This window comes from Rhinolophus sinicus, chromosome 9 (genome assembly GCF_057876585.1).
Source record: "Rhinolophus sinicus isolate RSI-liver-muscle chromosome 9, RSI-T2T, whole genome shotgun sequence".
Classification (NCBI taxonomy): domain Eukaryota; kingdom Metazoa; phylum Chordata; class Mammalia; order Chiroptera; family Rhinolophidae; genus Rhinolophus; species Rhinolophus sinicus.
The window spans coordinates 35,156,205-35,176,394 of NC_142509.1; the positions used below are offsets into that span (position 1 = coordinate 35,156,205).

At 45.8% G+C, this 20,190-nt stretch overlaps 2 protein-coding genes across 8 annotated transcripts in view; both read right to left on the minus strand.

The window, feature by feature from the left end:
* Positions 1–8,798, minus strand: part of CAMKK2 (calcium/calmodulin dependent protein kinase kinase 2) — a 46,677-nt gene extending 37,879 nt beyond the window's left edge. For 2 of the 5 annotated variants that reach the window (XM_074321758.2, XM_074321757.2), the window contains exon 1: positions 8,595–8,790. The gene's annotated coding sequence lies outside the window, so the exon portion shown is untranslated. Of the gene's footprint in view, positions 1–8,594 lie in introns of all 5 variants that reach the window. The other 3 variants (XM_074321760.2, XM_074321759.2, XM_088801031.1) reach the window with 3 other exon arrangements.
* Positions 8,799–14,254: 5,456 nt separating this feature from the next.
* ANAPC5 (anaphase promoting complex subunit 5) overlaps positions 14,255–20,190 on the minus strand; it is a 33,266-nt gene continuing 27,330 nt past the window's right edge. For all 3 annotated transcript variants that reach the window (XM_019734087.3, XM_074321742.2, XM_088801029.1), the window contains 5 exons: positions 19,234–19,355; positions 18,710–18,817; positions 18,480–18,627; positions 14,956–15,118; positions 14,255–14,594 (listed from right to left, as the gene is read on the minus strand). In XM_019734087.3, the coding sequence (XP_019589646.1) occupies positions 14,383–14,594; positions 14,956–15,118; positions 18,480–18,627; positions 18,710–18,817; positions 19,234–19,355 (753 nt within the window). In that variant the 3' untranslated portion in view covers positions 14,255–14,382. The remainder of the gene's footprint in view (positions 14,595–14,955; positions 15,119–18,479; positions 18,628–18,709; positions 18,818–19,233; positions 19,356–20,190) is intronic.

The following is a 20,190-nucleotide window of genomic DNA, read 5'->3' on the forward strand; positions in this document are numbered from 1 at the left end:
TTGAATTGTGACCCCCCCAAAAAAAAAAGATGTTACAGTCCTCACCCCAGGCCCTCAGAAAGTGGCCTGATTTAGAAAGAGGGTCTTTACGGATCTAATCAAGTTAGAATGAGATCAGTAGAGTGGGTCCTAATCCAATACGACTGGTGTCCTTATCAAAAGGAAAAATTCTGACAGAGACCCGCACGCGGGGAGAACGCCCTGAGAATGGGAAAGCAGAGGCCGGCTGCTGCACCTACAAGGCAGGGAACGCTACAGCCTGCCCGCCAGCCACAGAAGCCGGGGGAGGGGCCTAGAGCAGATTCTCCCTCACGGCCAGAAGGAACCAACCCTGCTGACACCTTGACCTTGGACTTCTGGCCTCTAGAACTGAGAGACAATCCATTTCTGCTGTTTAAGCCCCCCAGCTGGTGGTCCTTTGTCTCGGCAACCCTAGCAAACTAACACAGCTCCCCACCCAACCAGCGAGGCTGGCTGCCTCAGAGGCCATGATTCCAAAGGAGTTTCCCAGAGCTTGACGGGGAGACGTGGGAGCCCAGTGGGACCAGCCGCAGCGCTGAGGTTTGACACCAGCTGGAATAGTCCAAATTCAGGACCGTGGCCCAGCCAAGCCATCTTATCAGATTCAGTGACACCAACTCTTACAACCGTCTCTCCTGGAACACTCTTGCCTCTGGAGGCCCTGAACCTGACGGTCTCCCCATCGACAAAAGCCGTCCCTTGGCAGATGGCGGAGGATGAGCTCTGGCTTCCGAGTGCACAGACCCCATCCCCATCACAGTTCTTAAAGCAAAACGATGGCAAACGGTGATCTCAGGTGACATCTGGTCACCAGTGTATTTTGCTTGGCCTACACTGTGTTTAAAAACCATCAGAAGAAGATGCCAACATTTCAGAGCTGGGAGATTTCAGATTGAAATCAAAATTTCCAGTCTCTTCAAGAACTGGACACGGATAGCACTGGGCCTGTAGTCTCTCCTGAAAACAACTCGCTGCATCTTTGGACTGCACGCCACCGTCCCCACCACACCCCCTTGCCTACCCAACACCAGGACACACTGAGCATCAAGGACAGGTTGAGTGCCAGCTCACATGCCCACCCCTTTTTCACACCTCACGGCCTGTCACACCCCTACCAGGCCCTACTCCGAGATGCATTAGATGTTAGTGCTAAAAAGAGCACACATCCGTGGTCACCTGCTCCAGCCATTTCATTTCACCAATGAGAAAATGAAGGCTCCAAAAGATTTACTGATTTGCCCAAGGTCACACCGCAGTTCTAGGCAGAGCTAAAATTGGTCTGAGTTTTTCAGGAAGGGACTGAAAATTCCACGTAGTCTTGCAATGGCCACGTACTGTGTCCTGAATAAAGTCCAGGCTGGACCAAAATCTCTAACAAAGGAAAGCATATAGCCATTCCTCTGGCTTCGTGAGACGGCCTCCTGTGTGAGAGGCGAGAGAGTGAAGGCAGGGTCTTACAGGGCTCAGAAAGAAATGCACAGGATTTGGACATGGAAACACTGATTTGACTTAACTTATAAGAGCCACAGCTTGGCCTTTCTTGTTTATCGCTAAACTCCAGGACCTAGAACTTTCTAGTATACTACTGGCACTCAGTAAACATTGGCTAGAGGTCACTGTTTATTTCACTCATTCCAAGGCCATTCAAAAGTCAGAAGCTGTCTTTAGCTCACCTAGAATCTATACTCCTTTAGTGTGATAACAGGCTGATTTGTATCTGGGAACCCGTCTTCCCGTGTGAAAGGTGATTCCACGGAGCTGTCTGCACCATCCGCTTCAGAGGTCCCCACAGGACGCAAGGCTGGTCAACTGGGCATCAACTGCTCGGTCAAGTGACTGAGTCAAGAGTAGATGTGTGACCCAAGTAGTCTACCAAGCCTTACTCTAAAATTCTGTTGAAGTATTAGGAAAAAACAATGTCTCTTTCTGTGGAACTTAAAGCTACGAGGATATAGCATGTTTCCATGAAAATAAGACCAGGTTTTATATTAATTTTTGCTCCAAAGACCCATTAGGGCTTATGTTCAGGGGATGTCATCCTGAAAAATCACGTTAGGGCTTATTTTCCAGTTAGGTCTTATTTTCGGGGAAACACGGTACTTATAGAGTTATCAGGGGCTGGGGAGAACCCTGCTTTAGAATGAAGTCAAGAGAGACAGAAGAGTGGCAACAGATGGGGAAGAACTGAGATTGGAGGCATTGTTTTGCACCTGGATCCAGCCATGCCTGAAGCCCAGTGACCCCAGGAGTTTTGAACTACAAGAGTCAATAAACTCACTTTTGTTTAAATGAGTTTGCCATTGGTTTTCTGTCGCTTCCAACCAAGCATCCTGACTAACAGATGGCACAGGGCAGAGTGACAGAAAAATCTTCTCCACTAATCTCCCTGCCAGATAGTCCCTACACCATAAGGCTCCCAACCAGGCCGACAGGCCAGGCACCTGCAAGTCCCCTGGCTACCCAGAAAGCCTTCACCTTGACAGCCAGGCAGAAACCAGAACTTCCAAAGTCCCTCTCTTGCTCTCTTTTTTTAAATCTTAAAGAAAAAAAATCAAGGATGGGGAAAGGCTGATGAACAAGACAGTGAAGGGAAGAAACTAACCAACCAGCATTTTCAACACAAGAATTGCATCATTGCAGCAGCAGCCTTGGTAGTTTTAAGTGCAGTGACAGTGAGGGTTAGCCTTCTTTCATGCCTGTCAAGTGCCAGGCACGGTTCTAAGCACTTTGCGTGTATCATTTCATTTAATCATCACAACAACGTTAGGACTTAGGTACTGTGATCATGCTTATTTCCCGGGTGAGGAAACTGAGGCACAGAGAGTCTGAGCAACTTGCCCACAGTCACACAGTGCTTTGGGAGAGCACAGGTGGGTTTTAATGTACAGGAAAACACAAACATTTGTTATCTCTAATCCCACCATGCTAACTGAACTCTTTTCCTCTTCCCCTCCAAATCTGGTCCCTAGGCATCCCTTTTCACAAAATGAAAGAGTGATGTAACTCCAGTATCATTTCACATCCTTGCTTACTTGTGTCCTAAGAATTTGCACACACTCTGTCACGTGGCTTTCACAATCAGCGCAGGAGGGCTGCAGATGGAGTAACTGAGACCCAGGGAGGTGAGATGAACTCTCCAAGGCAGCCCAGCAGGTTCCAGGATAGGCCGGAAGGAGAACCAGGTGCCCTGACCCCTGCAGCCTGTGTTCTCTGCGGCCCTGGCCACTTACGGAGCAAGAAAAGCTCAGCCATCTGAAGACACTAGGCAGTTACTGTACAGTCAGTGATGGACAGCGCGGCCCCAATCACACAGCCAGGTAGCTAAAGCCAGGTGAGCGCTGGTGGCCCCACTTTGAAGAGTGAGGAAGTGCAAATGCGTGGGTGGGGTGGGGGTGGGGGCATTTGGAAAAGGGAGGTAGGAACCATCTTACTTCCTCTTCTCCCACTGAATCCCTCCCAATCTTTCACTGAACAAACCCAAGGAAGAAGCAGGGGAAAAACTGGCATTGCAACTTGTAATGAAAAGAAAAAGACTCTGCCTCTACAATTCTGCAGCTTAGCAAACCGGGGGGGGGGGGGGGGGGGGGCATCCCCACATCTATAGGCACCCTGCCCGGCCCACCCACAGCCCTCCTCCTACCCTCTTCTCTGCTGGCTTGGAGGTGATGCTAAATCTAGCTCCCTCCCTCCCCAGCCTCCAGCACAAAGCAACCACAGGCAGGGGCAAAGAGGGGCTGGGAGCGGGCTCTGGGGACCCAACCCTGTCCCCCACACCTGCACCCAGGCGGGGGGTGGGAGAACTGTCTGGGATGAATCCAAATGAAATCTTTTCGCCAGAGGAACTGAAGGCAAAATGCCCAAGTACCTTTACGGCAGCATAGGGAGGTACCATTTCCTCGACACCCTGCCCCTGACACAAACCACTGGTTCCCCATTCAAACTTCTCCAGCAGAGGCTTCTCTCTGATACCACCCCCAACGCCCCTTCCCGCCCCCACTCACTTCCTACCTTGTGTCCAGGCCGCCCCCCAACCCCCATTTCCTTAGGGGACAGGATGCAATTAGCATTTTTCTCTCTCCTACAGCCATCTCTCAACTATTTACAGGAGCCACCAGGATAAAAAGAGACAACTTAAAAATAGTTTCCCAACAGCTTTCAGGATGGGGTGGGGGTGGGGCACCACGGACTCTTGGAATTTTTTTTCTCTCCTTTTCAAAAGGGAAAATTGCTAGACTCATTTATCTTTTCCAAAGCGTTCCCCAACAGTTCACAGACCGCTTGCCTGGGAGTTCCTCAGGGGAATGGACCAATCCCCCACACCCTCAGTTCCCAGGGCAGGGCTTGTCACCAGCCCCCAAAAAGTGTGGATTCAGTGAAAGCTCGTCAGGGTGCCAGAGCCAGAGCTAAGTAATACGGGCGCCCTGCTCTGCCCTCTTTCCATCACCTCCTGGGCCTCCTTCCAGCCTTCCAAAAACACGAGCCAGTCAACAAAACTTTGGCTTTTCTCTGTGCTTAAAATGTTTCATAATTGAATAAAAAGAATTCAGGGGCAACTACAAACATGACTGAAATGGAAAACATCAGGGGCTAAAATAATTCCTTCCCCATTTTGGTTACTAACATCCCCCAGCAGGGATTGCCAGAGCTGGGGTTTTCCCTATGAAGTCTCACCAAACTCACCTCCTTTTAAAATATTTTCTTTTCTTTTTTTTCAGTTTGGTTAAGGAAGGGATCCAAGCATTCAAACTCATTTTTCAGAGAGCAAAACCATTTGGAAATTATTTCCACGCCATAACCTCCTGGAGAAGGCGGAGTCCACACGCTGAGAAAATGGGGTATCCTTTATCAGCAAGCGAAGGCCAAGGGAGACTCAAGAACTCAGCATTGCAAGGCCTGTCAGGAAATCCTACAGATCCCAGGGGACCAGAGCCTTGATTTTCTCATCCATAAAATGGAGCCACCACAGCCTACCTAGAGGGTAGCTGTACAGTCATTCTCTATATGAAAGTGCCCAGCACACAGCATGGCTCACAGTCAATGCTCTGAAAAGACCCTGTTCTCCTTTCTGTGCTCCACCTCCCCCAGCGGTCAAATGGGAGCGGTTGAGGGGCACCTGAGTCCTTGGTGGGCATTCCTGGCAAAGCTATCAGGAGAGACCGGAGCTGACTGCATGCCTGGCCACAGGGTTAGGGCACCATCTGCCTGGTGAGGCTTTCTTTGCTTTGTGGATTTACTTACCTGGAAAAAGTCTCACAAAATATACACTGCTGAAATCACATGGGGACCTACATTTAACAAATCATGGTGTCTGAAGAGAATGGAACTGCATGGGATCAAGATTTTCGCTGAAGATCACACCTGTACTGCTTGTGCATGGCCCTGGGGGGGAGGGGCTTAGAAGGGAGCTAGGGTTCTTGCATAGAAGTAGGTGAGGGTGAAATTAAGGGAGTCCCGAAAACCTTGTTCTGGAAAGCTGATCCCCCACTGATTTTAGAGAACCTTTCTTCCATCACCCTCTTCCTGCAAATGGAGTGACAAAATAATGTTTCATGCCCAGAGGTTTATTGATTGGCGGTTGCAGAGGCAGAGGAATGGATAAAGTGACCTTAAGAAGCCCTTACGATGGAAACAACCCAAGTGCCAATCAACAAATTAATGGATAAACAAAATGTGGTCCATCCACACAAAGGAATATTACTCAGCCTTAAAAAGGAAGCACTGATATATTCTACAACATGGATGAACCTTGTAAATACTATGCTCGATGGAAGAAGCCAGACACAAAAGGTCCCATATTATTAATAGCCTGAAAGAAGAAAAGTCCATTCCACAAGGGAAATGTCATTTCCTCAACCTCCACAAAAGAAGCCAGAGAAGTGAGGGTGAAGACCGCTGCAGAGCCATGGAGCCAGGCCCCTCTAACTGGGTCCAAAGGGAGGAGCTACTGGGAGAGCAAAACATCTGCGGAAAACCAGCAATACAAGGCCCTCTGACACAAAGGAAAATCTGAAATAACGTTTGCCCCAAATCTCCTGGATCAGGAAAGGAAATGAGAACCATATGCTCCCCACAGCCACCAGAAGGCATGCCAGGGAGAAAGTCACCAGTGATCCTAAACGAGTTACTTAGCCTCTCTGAGCCCTTCCATAAAATGGGTTCACAGTGGGGTAAGGGCGACTCTGTGGCCCATGTTAACATCTGGGCCCAAATGCCTTGAAATCAGGCTTGGCCTACCCCACCCAGACCATCACTTTCGCCTAAGAGAGGTGCCTCCCCCCCACCAGCCCATTTTGGATCCAGGCTGAGGGTCTCAAGGAGTCGGCAGAAAGTTTCCTCTGCCAGGTCATCCTGTCTTAGCTCCCTCCCCTCCTTCTCCCATCCAATCTCTACTTTTTAACCCATCCTTCAAGGCTCAGCACAAATGACACCTCCTTCAGGGAGCCTCCTGGATTCAGCCAGCCAGAAAGGATTTCTCCAGAACCCCCACTGCCCTCTGCTTCCTTCATTCCCACAGCACTTATTCCTCCTGGGGTTTCTCAACAGGAGCACTCCTGGCATCTAGGGCAGGGCAATTCTCCACGTCTGCCGTGGATTTGGCCTGCTTGCAGGACATTTGGCATCCCCACCTCCTGCCAAACAAAAAACCAGGCATCATTTTGACAACAAAAACTCACCCCCACACTTTTCCAAACACATGCCAGGAAGGTAGGACCACCCTTGATGAGAGCTACTACGTCATTATTAGTAAATATATTTGGTGACCAGCCCATTAACAACCCAGGGAGCAAAGAAAAGCCTATGGTGCTCAGCATCACCACCATGCCTCCTTAGATCTGTGCCCTAATAGGCAGGTTTTGCAAACAAATCTGGACTCAAGAAACTGAGGGTGGCCTAGCAAGGGCTCCTGCTCTAAAACAGGTGGTAGAGTGCAAAGGCTCTAGGACCTAACATACTTGGGCTGGCTGTGTGACCCCGGGCAAGTTACTTAACCTCTCTGAGCCCCTCCATAAAATGAGGCTAACTCCTAGCAACACTGCAGGATTGTTTCAAGCCTCAATCTCCTCATCTCTACAGTGAGGATAAAAATCTCAGCCTCGCAGAATTTTGGTAGCCATTAAATGAGAGAATGCATGCAACACATAGCATAGTATTTAGGGGTTCATCAAATGGTAGCTATTTTTATTACAAAAATATGACATGTGCTCTCACTACAAATGGCTGCTTTCTATACAGGAAAGGTTTATGAGCAGCATTATGGAAGGAGGGTCCAGGCTCACCAAGAGGCTTCATTTGCAGAGCATATACACTGTTTATTCTTAAATTGCATGTTTCTGAGGGCTGGTTTGGGAGGAGGGATCTAACTCCCCCAAAGCCCTCCCCCTGTTTGAGCCCTTGCCTCCCCCTAGGGACAAGGGGCACCTATGGGGACAAAGAGCTATCCGCTTCTCTGTCCTCTGGGGGCAGAGCCAGAAGAGGGGAGTAACAAATGGCTGCACAGCGTTAGGGCACATAAAGTTTCTCTGTGTGTGGCTGTGGGGACTACCAGACTGAGAAAGGCAAAAGTTGCCTCTAAGGAACTGGACACACTGAATGTCCCACCCCGAGGCCAGCGTGTCCCCCTCTTGCTGACAGCACTGAGTTCCCCGCCCCCCAAACGCCACCCCCCGGGCCCAATCTTCTGGGGGAGACAGGAGGGGATGAGGTGCACCCTCTCCAGCGGCAAGTGACAGCACCAGGGCAGTTGGCAGAGCTGTGAAAACACCCTGCTTCCCAAACTGGGCAGCGGAGGGGGTGGGAAAGCCAAGAAAAAGCTCGAGGATGGAGCGAGTGAACCGCAAGCACCAAGACCCAATGGTGAGCGGGTAGAGCCCAGAATCCCCTTGCCCGGAGTCAGGCAGAGGGTGCCAGTGAAGACACCTACCTCTCTGCATGCCCAGCGTGCTGCGGCCCGAGGTGAATTTAGGTCAAAAGGACCAAGCCTAAGAGGTTCCGGCCGAGAGATGGGGGGGCGGGAGGGGCGAAAGCAAAGAGCCGGCCATGGAGAGGCAGCCTGCGGTCCCCGGCCCCACAGCGGCTGGCCTAGGGTCCTGCCGCCTGGTGTCCATCCCCTCAGGGCCGGGTTTCCCCCAAGACCAGCGAGCGGGGTGCGTAGGTGGGGTGCACCCAGTCCACGGGCCCTCTCCTCCCCTGCGCGCTCCAGTTTCCCCCACCTGTCAAACACGAGGCGTGGGCCTAGGCCGCCTCCAAGATTCCAGGCTGCCCCGGCCCCCGGTGACCTCGGTTCCAAACTCTGGGACCGCCCCTGCCATCCCGGGCCGGGCGCGGCCCAGCCGAGCGGCAACCCCGAGGCCCCGGCACTCCAAGGATGCGGAGGAAGGGGCGCAGGGGACCTCGTCCCCCACGTGGCGGGGAGTCGGGAGACGCACATGGGGACCCCTCGGTGGAGGGAGCACGGGGTTGGCCTCAGGGCTTTGTCTGCGACCCCGGCAGTGGTTCCCCGCCTGCAGAGGCCGAGGGCGCTGACGCTGCGGCGGCTGCTTCCTCTGCCCGCGGCCCGGCTCCCCCCAGCTCACCTGGGCTCCGCGCCGCCGCCGCCGCCGCCGCCGCCGCCGCCTCCCGCGCTCTGCGTCCCCGGCTCAGCTCGGCGCGGCCCCGCGGGCGGCGAGGGCGGGAGGAGCCGCCCGGTCCCGGCTGGGGCGCGACGCCGCCGCGGGCTGCGCGGGGATTGGCCGCAGCCGCTGGAAACCCAGGCGCGGAGCCGCCCCGCCCGCGTCCGCCGCGCGCGGCTCTCGGCGCGCCCCCGCCGCTCGGCCCCGGGGAGGGCGGGGAGGCGGGAGCCGGCGGAGACCAAAGTACCCGCGAGGCGGAAAGAAAGGAGAAGGAAGAAAGGGGAGGAGGCGGAGGGGAGGGGAGGGGAGTGCGGCCCCGCGAGCAGGGAGGTGGGGGAGGCGCCGCGAGGTGGGCAGAGACCCGCCGCGGCGCACGGGCGCGGGAGGCTGCGCTGCAACTTTGCCCGGAGGCTGCGCTGCAACTGGGCGCACCTGCCGGGGTTCCCCTCGGTTGATTTAGCTTAATTTAGCCAAACGCGGGGACTGCAGGGCGGCGGCTGAGTCGCGGAAAGTTCCCCCGAGGCAGCGGCACACCCACTCGGGGAAACCCCCTTCCGCCCCCGCGCTGACACCTAACCGCTGACCGCTGCTTAGGGCCCGCAGTAAATGCCGGCGGACCGTGTACCTTCCCCATCCCCACTCCACCTGGTTGTACCTAACGACACGAAACCCAAGAAGTCAGGCTTTTCCCGAAGACTGCTTAGATGCTTGGTGTGAACATTGGAGCCCTTTGGGTGCCCTACTTTGCGGGAGTCTAACTTAAGTGTGTGGATGGCCTCCCAGCGGGGTAACAGCGCTGCAGGGGGGGTGGGGGAGAGAAGACCTACATCAAGGGCTGCCTGACCTGCCGGCTTTGGGTGGTTAAGAAACCCGGTCCTGAACCGGCAGTTACTCAGGGACTGTCTCACCGACCCTGCCAAACAGCCAAAGGGGAATCAAGAGTTGAGAAGGGAGTCAAGGGCCACATTAACTAAAGGTTCAAAGCCCTCCTATCAACTGGGTGGATTTTCAGTGCCCTTCTGTTTGGCTCCTTCCAGGCTGCAGGGGAGTTCCAATTAGGATGACCACCCCGTCCTGATGTTACTCAACATGCAAGCATTTGTTGGGAATAATGAAAACCTGGGGACACCTGCTAAATGATCATCAGGGGACTGGATAAATGAAACGTGTTATAGTCATTTGATGGATGTTGTAAAGTTTTTTGCCTTTTATTGATAAATTGATTTGAAGCAAATGGCAAAATGTTAACAGTCAATTTTGAATGGTGGATGCTTAGTTCTGTATTTTTCTATTTTCTCCCCAGAAATGTGTACTAGGTCTGATGGGGGTATTTTGAACATTTCTGACTATGACAGGGATCAGCAAACTTCTTCTGTAAATGACCACATAGTAAATATTTTAGGGTTTGCGGGCATATGGTGTCTGTTGCAGCTACTCTCTGCCATTCTAACAGCCACAGACAAAAGTAGATGAATGGGCATGGCTGTGTTCCAATAAAACTTTATTTACAACACTGAAAGTTGAATTTCATATAATTTTCATGTGTCCCAAAATACTGTTTTCATTTTTCTTCAACCATTTAAAATGTATAAACCATTCTTAACTAGAAAGCCATATAAAAACAGGTGGCATGCCAGATTCTGCCCATGGACAATAGTTTGACAACCCATGCTTTACTAAAGAAACCAAATAGATATTGGTTGATGTATTTTCCTGTGACTTGTTAAAATATACAACTCCATATGTTTATATCATATTACTAAATTGCCTGTGTTTTATTAGAACACTAGCTAACAGGCAGGAACATAGATATAAGTACAGTTATGTAAAGTTAGAAGCCAGTTATGTGAGAATGGTAAGAAAGTACCCATTCAAATCCTAACTCTAGCCCATAATCGACTTCTTTCTGGAAGAAGTTCCTGAAATGCTGTGACCCAGGCCCTCCTTGCCCTTTCATCTCCTGTAGCAAGGCCATACCATTTATCTGATGCTCAGCCACTGTGACTTCTTTTTTTTATTTATTTATTTTTATTTTTTTTTAATTAGTTTCAGGTGCACAAGACAAAGCAAAACTTAGACGTTTATCATTTATATCCCTCACACTGTGTGAACCCCCCTCCCCCCGCCACTGTGACTTCTTTATTCTTGACTCTTTACTCATGCATTCTGACTTGCCCAGAGCTATACAATCCTGTAGTAAAGGTAAGTACCACATCTGAAGCGTTTACCTTCCACACTGTGTGAAAGCAGTGACTGTGGAGTCAGATAGGCCTAGTTCAAATCTCAGCTTGACTAGTTACCACCCGGTGGCCTTGGACAGTGACTTTGGTTTCATCAGCTGTCGGATGGGGATAATAAACCTAGCTCACAGGCTCGGCTTGAGGTTTACATACAATTGTGTGCGAAGATACTAGCTCAGTGCCTGGCACATAAGTGCTCACAGGTGCTATTAATATACTTAGCACAGAGCTAAAAACCCCATCAACGATGTGCCTTTCTTATTAAAGTGAATTAGAACAAAGCAGAGAACATCACAATTGCCTTTCATTGATATTCCGCCCTTCTTGTGATACGAATCATCCCACTCAAGGAGACCATTTTCTTCTTAGAGATATGAAAATAAGAATTGTTTTTTTTTGCTTTTTGAGGTTTCTCCCCCAAGAATATCAGAAAAACTTATTCTAGGCAAACAGATTTTGTTGTGCCAACACAGATTGCCAAGAAAATAAGTAAACAAAGCATCTGAGTCTTTTTAGGAAAAGTTGGACAGTACAGGGAAGGGGCTGAAAAGACAAAGATTTTAAAATTATCTCAGCCATTAGGACAGCATCCTCAGCTCCTGCCAAGGCTTTGTCTTCTTTCTGAACTGTTCTGTGTTCCACTCAAGTTGTTCACTGAAAGGTTCCACCCCCCAAACCTTGAAAATCCAGGTAGAAATGTCAGGATTAATCACACTGTGTACTTTAGTTGTTAAGTTCTTTCCCATTCAACAGAACAGTAGAAAATGCTGGGGGGGAAAATAGACCCTGAGCAGTTTCCATTCAGCAGGCAGTGAATATGTTTGTTAGTCCCCCAAATTAACAACAAACAGCATGAAAGGGGAAGTCAGGGGCTGGGGCAGAGACGAAGTTCATTTGTCTTAGATGTACCGTTAAGAAAGAACAGAATTAGTGTAACCACTCAAAAACATAAGGACAAAATTTGCAACACTCTGAACCGGTAGAAGTAGTCAAGGTACGTAGGTGAACACAACAGCAGTCTGGTGATGAGAAAGGAGGTCGGGCAGCCTGTCACACGGGGAAAGAATCCTGACTGGTCCTTACTGGTGGGGGCTGGCGCAGGCCAAATCTCTGGGGCTCAGCTTCTTTTTTATCTGTAAAATGGCATTTAGCTTACAAGCATTGGAGACGGTATGTGGGAAGTTTCCTAGCACTGTGTCTGGCCAATATTGGGCACTAGATAATGCACAAATGACAACTGAGATGATCAATTATGTGTTCCACAAACTGGAAAAAAAAAATTCACAATAACAGTGCAGCAGTACTTCTCAAAACTCAGGGAACAGGTAGCTCTAGGGTAAAGCACCAATTACTAGGTTGGATTCCCAGCTCTGCAACCTCAACCTACTCATTATGTGACCTTGGGGGGAGCAAATCACTTAACCTTCTTATTCCTGTTTCTACATCTGTTAAATGGGATTAATGCTTATTGCCTATCTCTTAGGATTGTAATGAAGATTAAATGTACCTAAATAACTTACAACAGGGCACACTGTGTTATTTGTTCCCACCTGCCCCAGGGCTGGAAAAACACTCAACACCAAATCTTCTAGGTAGAGTTCCCACCTTGCCAAGCCACTGGCTCAGGTCACCATAACTTTCTTCTCTTCCTCTTTGGCAGTGTACCCCAAGATCTCAAGCATAGACCCAAATGCCCACTGGCTATTTAGCTGCAATTCTTTCACTAAACCCTTTCCCTGTTTAACCAAATCATCAATTTTTAAACCCCTACATTAAACCACCCATAATTGTACATCTGACTCTCCCTTCCCCCACCAAATGCTCCACCAGGAAAAAAGCCAATTATCTGTAACCCAGACAGTTCAGAGTTTGGGGGTCACTCTGTTTCAAACTTGCCATTTAACCCACGATTCCTTCCAGGAAGAGATGGGCCCCAGACAACAAATCTGTCGCAGGTAGCAGGTAGCCACAGATTTTTTTATTAGCTTTGGATTCAGTCCTTCCAGGATAAGCTGAGAGCAGGGTGCAGGCTGGCTTCACAGGTGTGCAACCGGCATTTGCACAGGGCTCTATGCTTAGAAGGGCCCCCTACCTGGTGTAAGGCTCTGCTTAATATATAGGCCTTGTATTTGCACTTTGCACTTGTCCTACAAATGATGTAGCCAGGTTTGACGACTTCTGGTTTTTAATGTTGATACCTGAGGGGTCAGCTGAGCAACTCTGTCCCATCTCCCGGACCTTCTTACACTGAGGCAGAGTGATTAAGATCACTTCTTACATTCAGAAGGATCTTAGTTTAAATACATTGACCAAAAATGACATCAGGTAAAATAATGTATTTGGAAGAATAAAAAGAAACTGATAATGTGGCAACTTCCTGGGAGGAAGAATTACTTGTTTACTATACAGCCTTTAAGAATATTTAATTTTTACCCTCTACATATATAACCTTTCAAAGAAATTTTAGGAAAAATTTTTAAACATCAACATACCAATTAGTGTCTCTTATCTTTACCTTGTATCACTTGTTTCCCGAGCAGCTGTCTTGGCTAGCAGACGCACCCTAATGAGCGGGAGTTGTTTCACACTGTTTCAAAGAGCTTTGGAGACAAATGATTTTTCATCAGAAGGTTTGAATTTAACAAAGAGCCAACGATAGAAGCTGCAAAATTTGGTTGGTGTATTGTCAGTTTTGGGATTTTTCCATGAACAATCAAGGATAACGTTAAGTTCTTGAACAAAGCAATAACCAGCTTCTGCTTAATTGCAGCACTGAGATATGTCAATTATATACACTGTTTGAGTGGTGGCATCCATACACCTCTGAGCTTCAGACGCTTTCTTAATTTATAATCACGTTATTCATGATGAATTTCTAGACTTAAGGTATCATCGTCCCCCATTTATATAGTTAAATACAGAAAAAATATACTCATGCAGAAGATACAAGAAAGCCAACACCTCAAAAGTGATTGAAATATGCTTTCTGTCATTGATTCAAAAACCATGAACAGAGCTTTTTCTTTTAACTCCAGTCCGGGATCAACACGTACTCACGAGCACGCACGGGTCCACGACAAGCACCATGCGATCCAACAAGGCGGTGATGCTTCAGAAGGAAATTCCAGCCGCAGAGAAACCTGCGCTGACCCCTACAGAGATCTACTGCTGCCCAAAGGGGTTTTGCCTGAGCATCTGCGTAAACGAATTTACATAATGAAGGAGGGTATGCACAGTTTCTACTAAGATATTGGCAATTTTGCCCAGAAACAACATAATCTTTAATACTTACACTAACGGCGGTTTATTAACAAGAAGTTGGTGTCCTTTGCCATCAAAAGGAAAAGGGAGAACAAAACAAATATGTATATTCTAGCAGCAAAATAAGACAAACGAATCAGAATGCAGTTTATTGACAAGACAGACATCAAACACATCATTTATGTGGAAGGAGGGAATGTAAACAGTCCAAAATCTTATACTCTGCACAGTGGTCCAGCGTCGCGTTCTCTCTAGAGATGATTTATCAAGGGCACCCCGTGAGAGGGCAGTTCCTGATGCAGCTGCCGGAAGAGCATTGCACATCGGTTCCTCTCCTGCGTCTTCCCCAGGGTGTGGTAGAGTCTGGCCTGGAAGTAAACGACGTCTCTGATTTGCTCTTTGCAGTCGACCTTTGCAAAATAGTTCTTGGCTTCGTTGAGGTTCTCAATGGCAGCCTCCAGAGCTAATGCAAAGTGGGGGAAAATACCACGTTTTGACTCAACACTTCACATTGAGTTTACAAAACTTGATATCTACTTTTATTGACTTAACATATGCCAGACACCTTTATATTCAATTCTATGAGAAGAAAAAAATACACTACAGTAAGGCTAATAAAGGTCTTTAATCCTGATTTCCAGCCCTGTGCCTGGTTCTATAGGGTAAATAACCATTCATTTGCCTTCAACCTTTGTACCAAGCATGCACGTGAAAGCATTTGAAATGCCACGTGAAACTTGAACATAGAATTTCTTCTTCTGGGTCCTACATTTCTGAAGTTTTCTGTGATAGTATTGCCGAACAACCTTTGTATGGCTTCCTACCTTCCGCTTTCTTCGATGGATCATAGGAAGCAGCTGAAGCCACCTGGCACTTGGCCACCAAGAACATGGCACGGCCCTTGTCCAGGACAGCTCCGTCAGCCAAGATGGGCTCAATGGCCATGTGGAGAAGACTTAAGGCCTGTTCTGGGATTCCAAGGATGAGCTGAAAAAGAAACATGGTGGTACTGTACACACCCACACCCACTGCCCACGACAGGAAGGGCTTCCTTTCTGGCTCTTTTCTCCTGAAGGGCCATGTCTGGCTTACCTTCTCCCTGATATGCACTCTATTCAATGTACTACACTCTTAGAAAATATAATGTGTGACATCAGACTTCAGACTACAACAGATATAGTAGGGAATAGTTATTCACACTATGGAAAGGTTTCTGTCTTTACAAAAAGATTCAGCACCAAAATCCTTTAGATTGGTGATTCCAAAGGGTCGAACTAGCTGTGTAGAATCACTGGAGGAAGGGAACCCCTAAGAAAATGTCTCAAAAGTATATAGTAAAAGAAACAACAGGGAATTAAATTGGTACACTAGAAAATATCGATTTAACACGCAAGAAAGCAGTAATGGAGGAACTAAGGAACAAAATGTAAGACATATAGAAAAAAATAACAAAATAGAGTAAGTCCTTTCTTATCCATAATTACATTAAATGCAAATAGATTAAACTTTCCAAATAAAAGACAGAGATTGGCAGAATAGATTTAAAAAACGATCTAACTATACACTATCTACAAGAGACTCACTTTAGATTAAAAGACATGAATAGGCTGAAAGTAAAAGGATAGAAAAAGATACCCCACGCAAACAGTAACCAAAAGAGAGCTGGAGTGACTACACTAATATCAGACAAAATAGACTTTAAGTTAAAAACTGTTACAAGAGACAAAGGACATTATTGCTGATAAAAGGGGCAATTCATTAAGAAGGTGCAATTATAAATATAAGAAGTAAAAACTGACTGAAGAGAGAAATAGAGTCCAGCAAATAACAGTTTGAGAGTATGATACTCTATTTTCAATAATGGATAGAATGAGCAAGGAAATAAAAGACTTGAACAACACTAGAAACCAACTAGCCCTAACAGTCATCTATAGAGCACTCCACCCAACAATAACACAATACACATTCTTCTCAAGTGAACGTGGAACATATTCCAGGACAGATTACATGTTAGGCAATACTCAATAAATTTAAAATGACTGAAATCACACAGTGTTATCTTCTCTGACCACATGGAATGAAGTAAGAAGTTAGCAACAGAAAGGAATCCAGAAAATTCATAAATATATGGAAATTAACCAATACAACCTTAAATAACCAATGGGTCAAAGAAGAAATCACAAGAGAAATTAGAAAATACTTTTAGATTAACAAAAACACAACATACCAAAACCTACAGGATGCAGTGAAGGAAATTTAAAGCTGTAAAGGCATACATTTAAAAAGAAAGTTCTCAAAATCAGTAAGCTAAACTTCCACCAATCTAGAAAAAGAAAAACCCAAAGCTAACAGAGGCAAAGAAATAATAAAGATCAGAATGAACATAAACAAAACAGAGAGTAGAAAAATAGTGAGAACCAATGAAACTGAAAGTTGGTTCACTGAAAAGACCAAGAAAATAAACATTTAGCTATACTGACCAAGAAAAAAAATAAGATCCAAATGACTAAAATCAGGAATGGAAGTGGGACTTAGCAATCTTATAGAAATAAAAAGGATTAGATAAGCATACTATGAACAATTGTATGCCAACAGATTAGATCAATTATATGAACAAATTTCTAGAAAGACACAGATTACCAAAACAGACTCAAGAAGAAACAGAGTATCTGTAGAGACCTATAAATAAAGAGATTGAATCAGTAACCAAAAAAAATTCCAACAAAGAAAAGCCCAGGATTAGATGGCTTTACAGGTGAATTTTACAAAATGTTTAAAGAATTAGCATCAATCCTTCTCAAATTATTTCAAAAAATAGAAGAGGCCAGTATTTGTGAGGTCATTATTACCCTAATACCAAAGCAAAATAAAGCTATCATAAGAAAACTATAGACCAATATCCCTTATGAATATAGAAGCAAAAACCTTCAACAAATACTAGCAAACCAAACCCAGCAAGCATATTGAAAGGATCATACAGCATGACCAAGTAGGATTTACCCCAGGATTGCAAGTGCAATGTACAAAAATCAATCAAGTTAAACAGAATTATCATGTTAGTAATTCCATTCCTAAATGCACCCAAGAGAAATGAAAACAGATATTCATACAAAGACTTGTACATCAATGAACCGCTATTTATAATAGGTGGAAACAACCCAATTGTCCATCAATCAATGAATGGATAAATGAAATGGGTATACATCATGGAGTATTATTCTGTCATTAAAATGAATGAAATACGGACACACACTACAACATGAATGAACCCTGAAAACATTACACTAAGTGAAGAAGTCAGACACAAAAGGCCAGGTATTGTATGATTCCATTATATTAAGTGTCCAGAATAGGGAAACCCATAGAGACAGAAAGTAGATTGGTGGTTGCCAGGGGCTGGAGGGAGGGGGAATGGGGAGTGACTGATTAATGGACATAGAGCCTTCTTTTGGTGTGATAAAAATATTCTGGAATTAGACAGTGTAATGGTTACAAAACACTGTAGATATTGTAAATTAGTCTATATTTATAGCTACTAACATATATCTATATGTAGGTATGATATAGATGTTCTAAAATCCACTGAATTATATACTTTAAAATGGTTAAAATGGTAAATTTTATGTTATGTAAATTTTATCTTAATTAAGAAAAAGAAAGAATTATTGCGGAAGCCACTAAGGAAAACAGATTTCTAGGTTCCACCCCTAGAGTTCTGACTCAGTAGTTTCGAGGTAAGGCCAGGTAAATATTTTTTAAATTTCCCAATAATTCTGATGCACGGTTAGTTTGGGGAACCTCTGCTTTAGTTAGTAAATTCCTCCAGTGAGTTCGAAAAGCATTCATTCAATAAATATTAAAAGCTTATTATATGCAGGTCCTATGAGGTACCACGGGATACGGTAGGGAAAAAAACAAGAGTCCCTTCTCTCGTGGCCTTTCGTTTCTACAGAGGGAAGATAGAAAACAGACATAAAACAATTTAATTTTCAAAACCTTCTAGTGAACATATGACTTCCTCATTTCTTTCTTCTATTCACCCCCTTGTTAAATGCAACACGGCTCTGGGCCAGCTAATCATTACTACGATGCAAGTGGCCCCCAGGAAGAGGCAAGTCTTCCTTACAACACGCAGCCTGGTGAAGCCAGTACCACTGGGAGGTGTCAGGCCTGTCACCACATTCACAACTCCAGACTTCTGTGGACAGCTTGCCATGGAGACCACATTCCCAGACTTCAACATTGAGAAGTGAAAGCGCATCATTCTCCTTTTCAAAACCAAAACGTAGTAACAGACTTGCCAGTTCTGGACTACAAATATGTGCTATAAAAACAGAGATCAGCTTACCTGGGCAAAAGCCAAGTTCAGCACTGTTTCGGAGGCCAAGTACTGCAGCCGGTACTCCTTGGCGAGGGCCAGAGCCTGCAGGAGAACGGGCAGCGCGATGGTGGGGGAGGAAGACCGCCGGTACAGCTCTGCCACGGACAGCAGGACACTGCCCCAAAGAGGAAGACACAGGATGAGAGGAGCCACCACAAAGTACGTCGGTAGGTGAGACGAGGAGACACCTCTCTTACCTGATCACCATTTCTGTGTTCCTGATTTTCTGACAATGAATCAACAATTTTTGTAAAAGCTTGTGTGCCTCCGACATTTGGTTCTGAGCTTGTAGTACAATTGCTTTTCTGACAGAGAAACAAAGTACACGTAAGTGGTTATGCTGAGGTTTTGCAAGGGTTATAAGTATAGTCACTGTTAAGATTAGAATCCCTATTTCCTCAATTAGACTCCCAAAGGGAAGAACTGTGCCTGACAGGATTTATGTTAAAAGAGGGGAAAAAAAATTTTTTTTTTTAAACACACACACACACATACACACAGTCTGGAACTATGGATATCAGAATGTTAATGATTATCTCTGGGTGGTACTTATTTTCTCCATTTGCTTATCTGTATTTTCTCATTTCCTGTAATAAATACATAGTAAATGGAAAAAAGTTTTGTCCTAAGCTAAAGCTATTATAATAAATCAATCCACACAGAACAAGTTAGAATACAGCCATCTGAGAATGTCTGGGTTGGAGTTTTCCAAGTTTCTTACCTATATACACCCTCTACGCTGTTGAGAGCTGTGATTCCTGTAACGAGTGAATCAGCCAAATGATATTTGCCATCATTCATTGCTCTGTCAAACTGTATTTTTTGATCACATAGCATCCATAACTAATAAGAGAAAAACACAATTAGGGACAAAATGGCAAGTGTTCACCTCATTATTCAACAGAGAAAAAACGTACTCTGGCTTGCTTAGCAAATATCTTTACAATTCACACACATTCCTTGTTTGCAATTTAAAAAAATATTTTTAAATATTTCAGGTATGTGAAAAAGTACTAAGAATAAAATAACAAACACATGTATGCCAGTCATCAACTGTCAAATCACGTTTTGCTTTATCCGCTTCAGATACTATTTAACGTACTATTGGAGTCCTTTACAAATTTCATTCCCCTCTCTTTTTCCAAAGCATGCTCTTGATTTGGTATTTATCATTCATGTTCTTATACTTTTACAACATATACACTTAGCCTTAAACAATATACCGTATGATCTTGTATGTTTTTAAATTTTGTGTAAATAAATAACGTCATACTGTAAGCATCCGCTGACAACTTGCTTTGAAGCTCAACGTTATTTTGGGGGATGTACACGTTAATAGAAGAACTTCTACTGCATTCCTGTTCACTGATGAATGGTTTTCAGTTATATTAACACACGACTGCTTTTCTATTGTGCTGATGGGCACATAGGTAGTACGGATTTTTCACTCTTCTGAATAGTGCTGCAATAAACATTTTCGTACACCTCTCCTTGTGCAAGAGTCTGTCTCGGGTGTACAGCAAGCAGTGGAAATGCTGGGCTGTAGGACAGACACTTCACTTAACATAGTGCCCATTTGCTCTTCAAATGGGTTGTCCAGTTTACACTCCCACCAGTAGTGTAATGACATTACTCGTTGCTCCACAACCCCACCAACAATTGGTATTGTTAGATACTT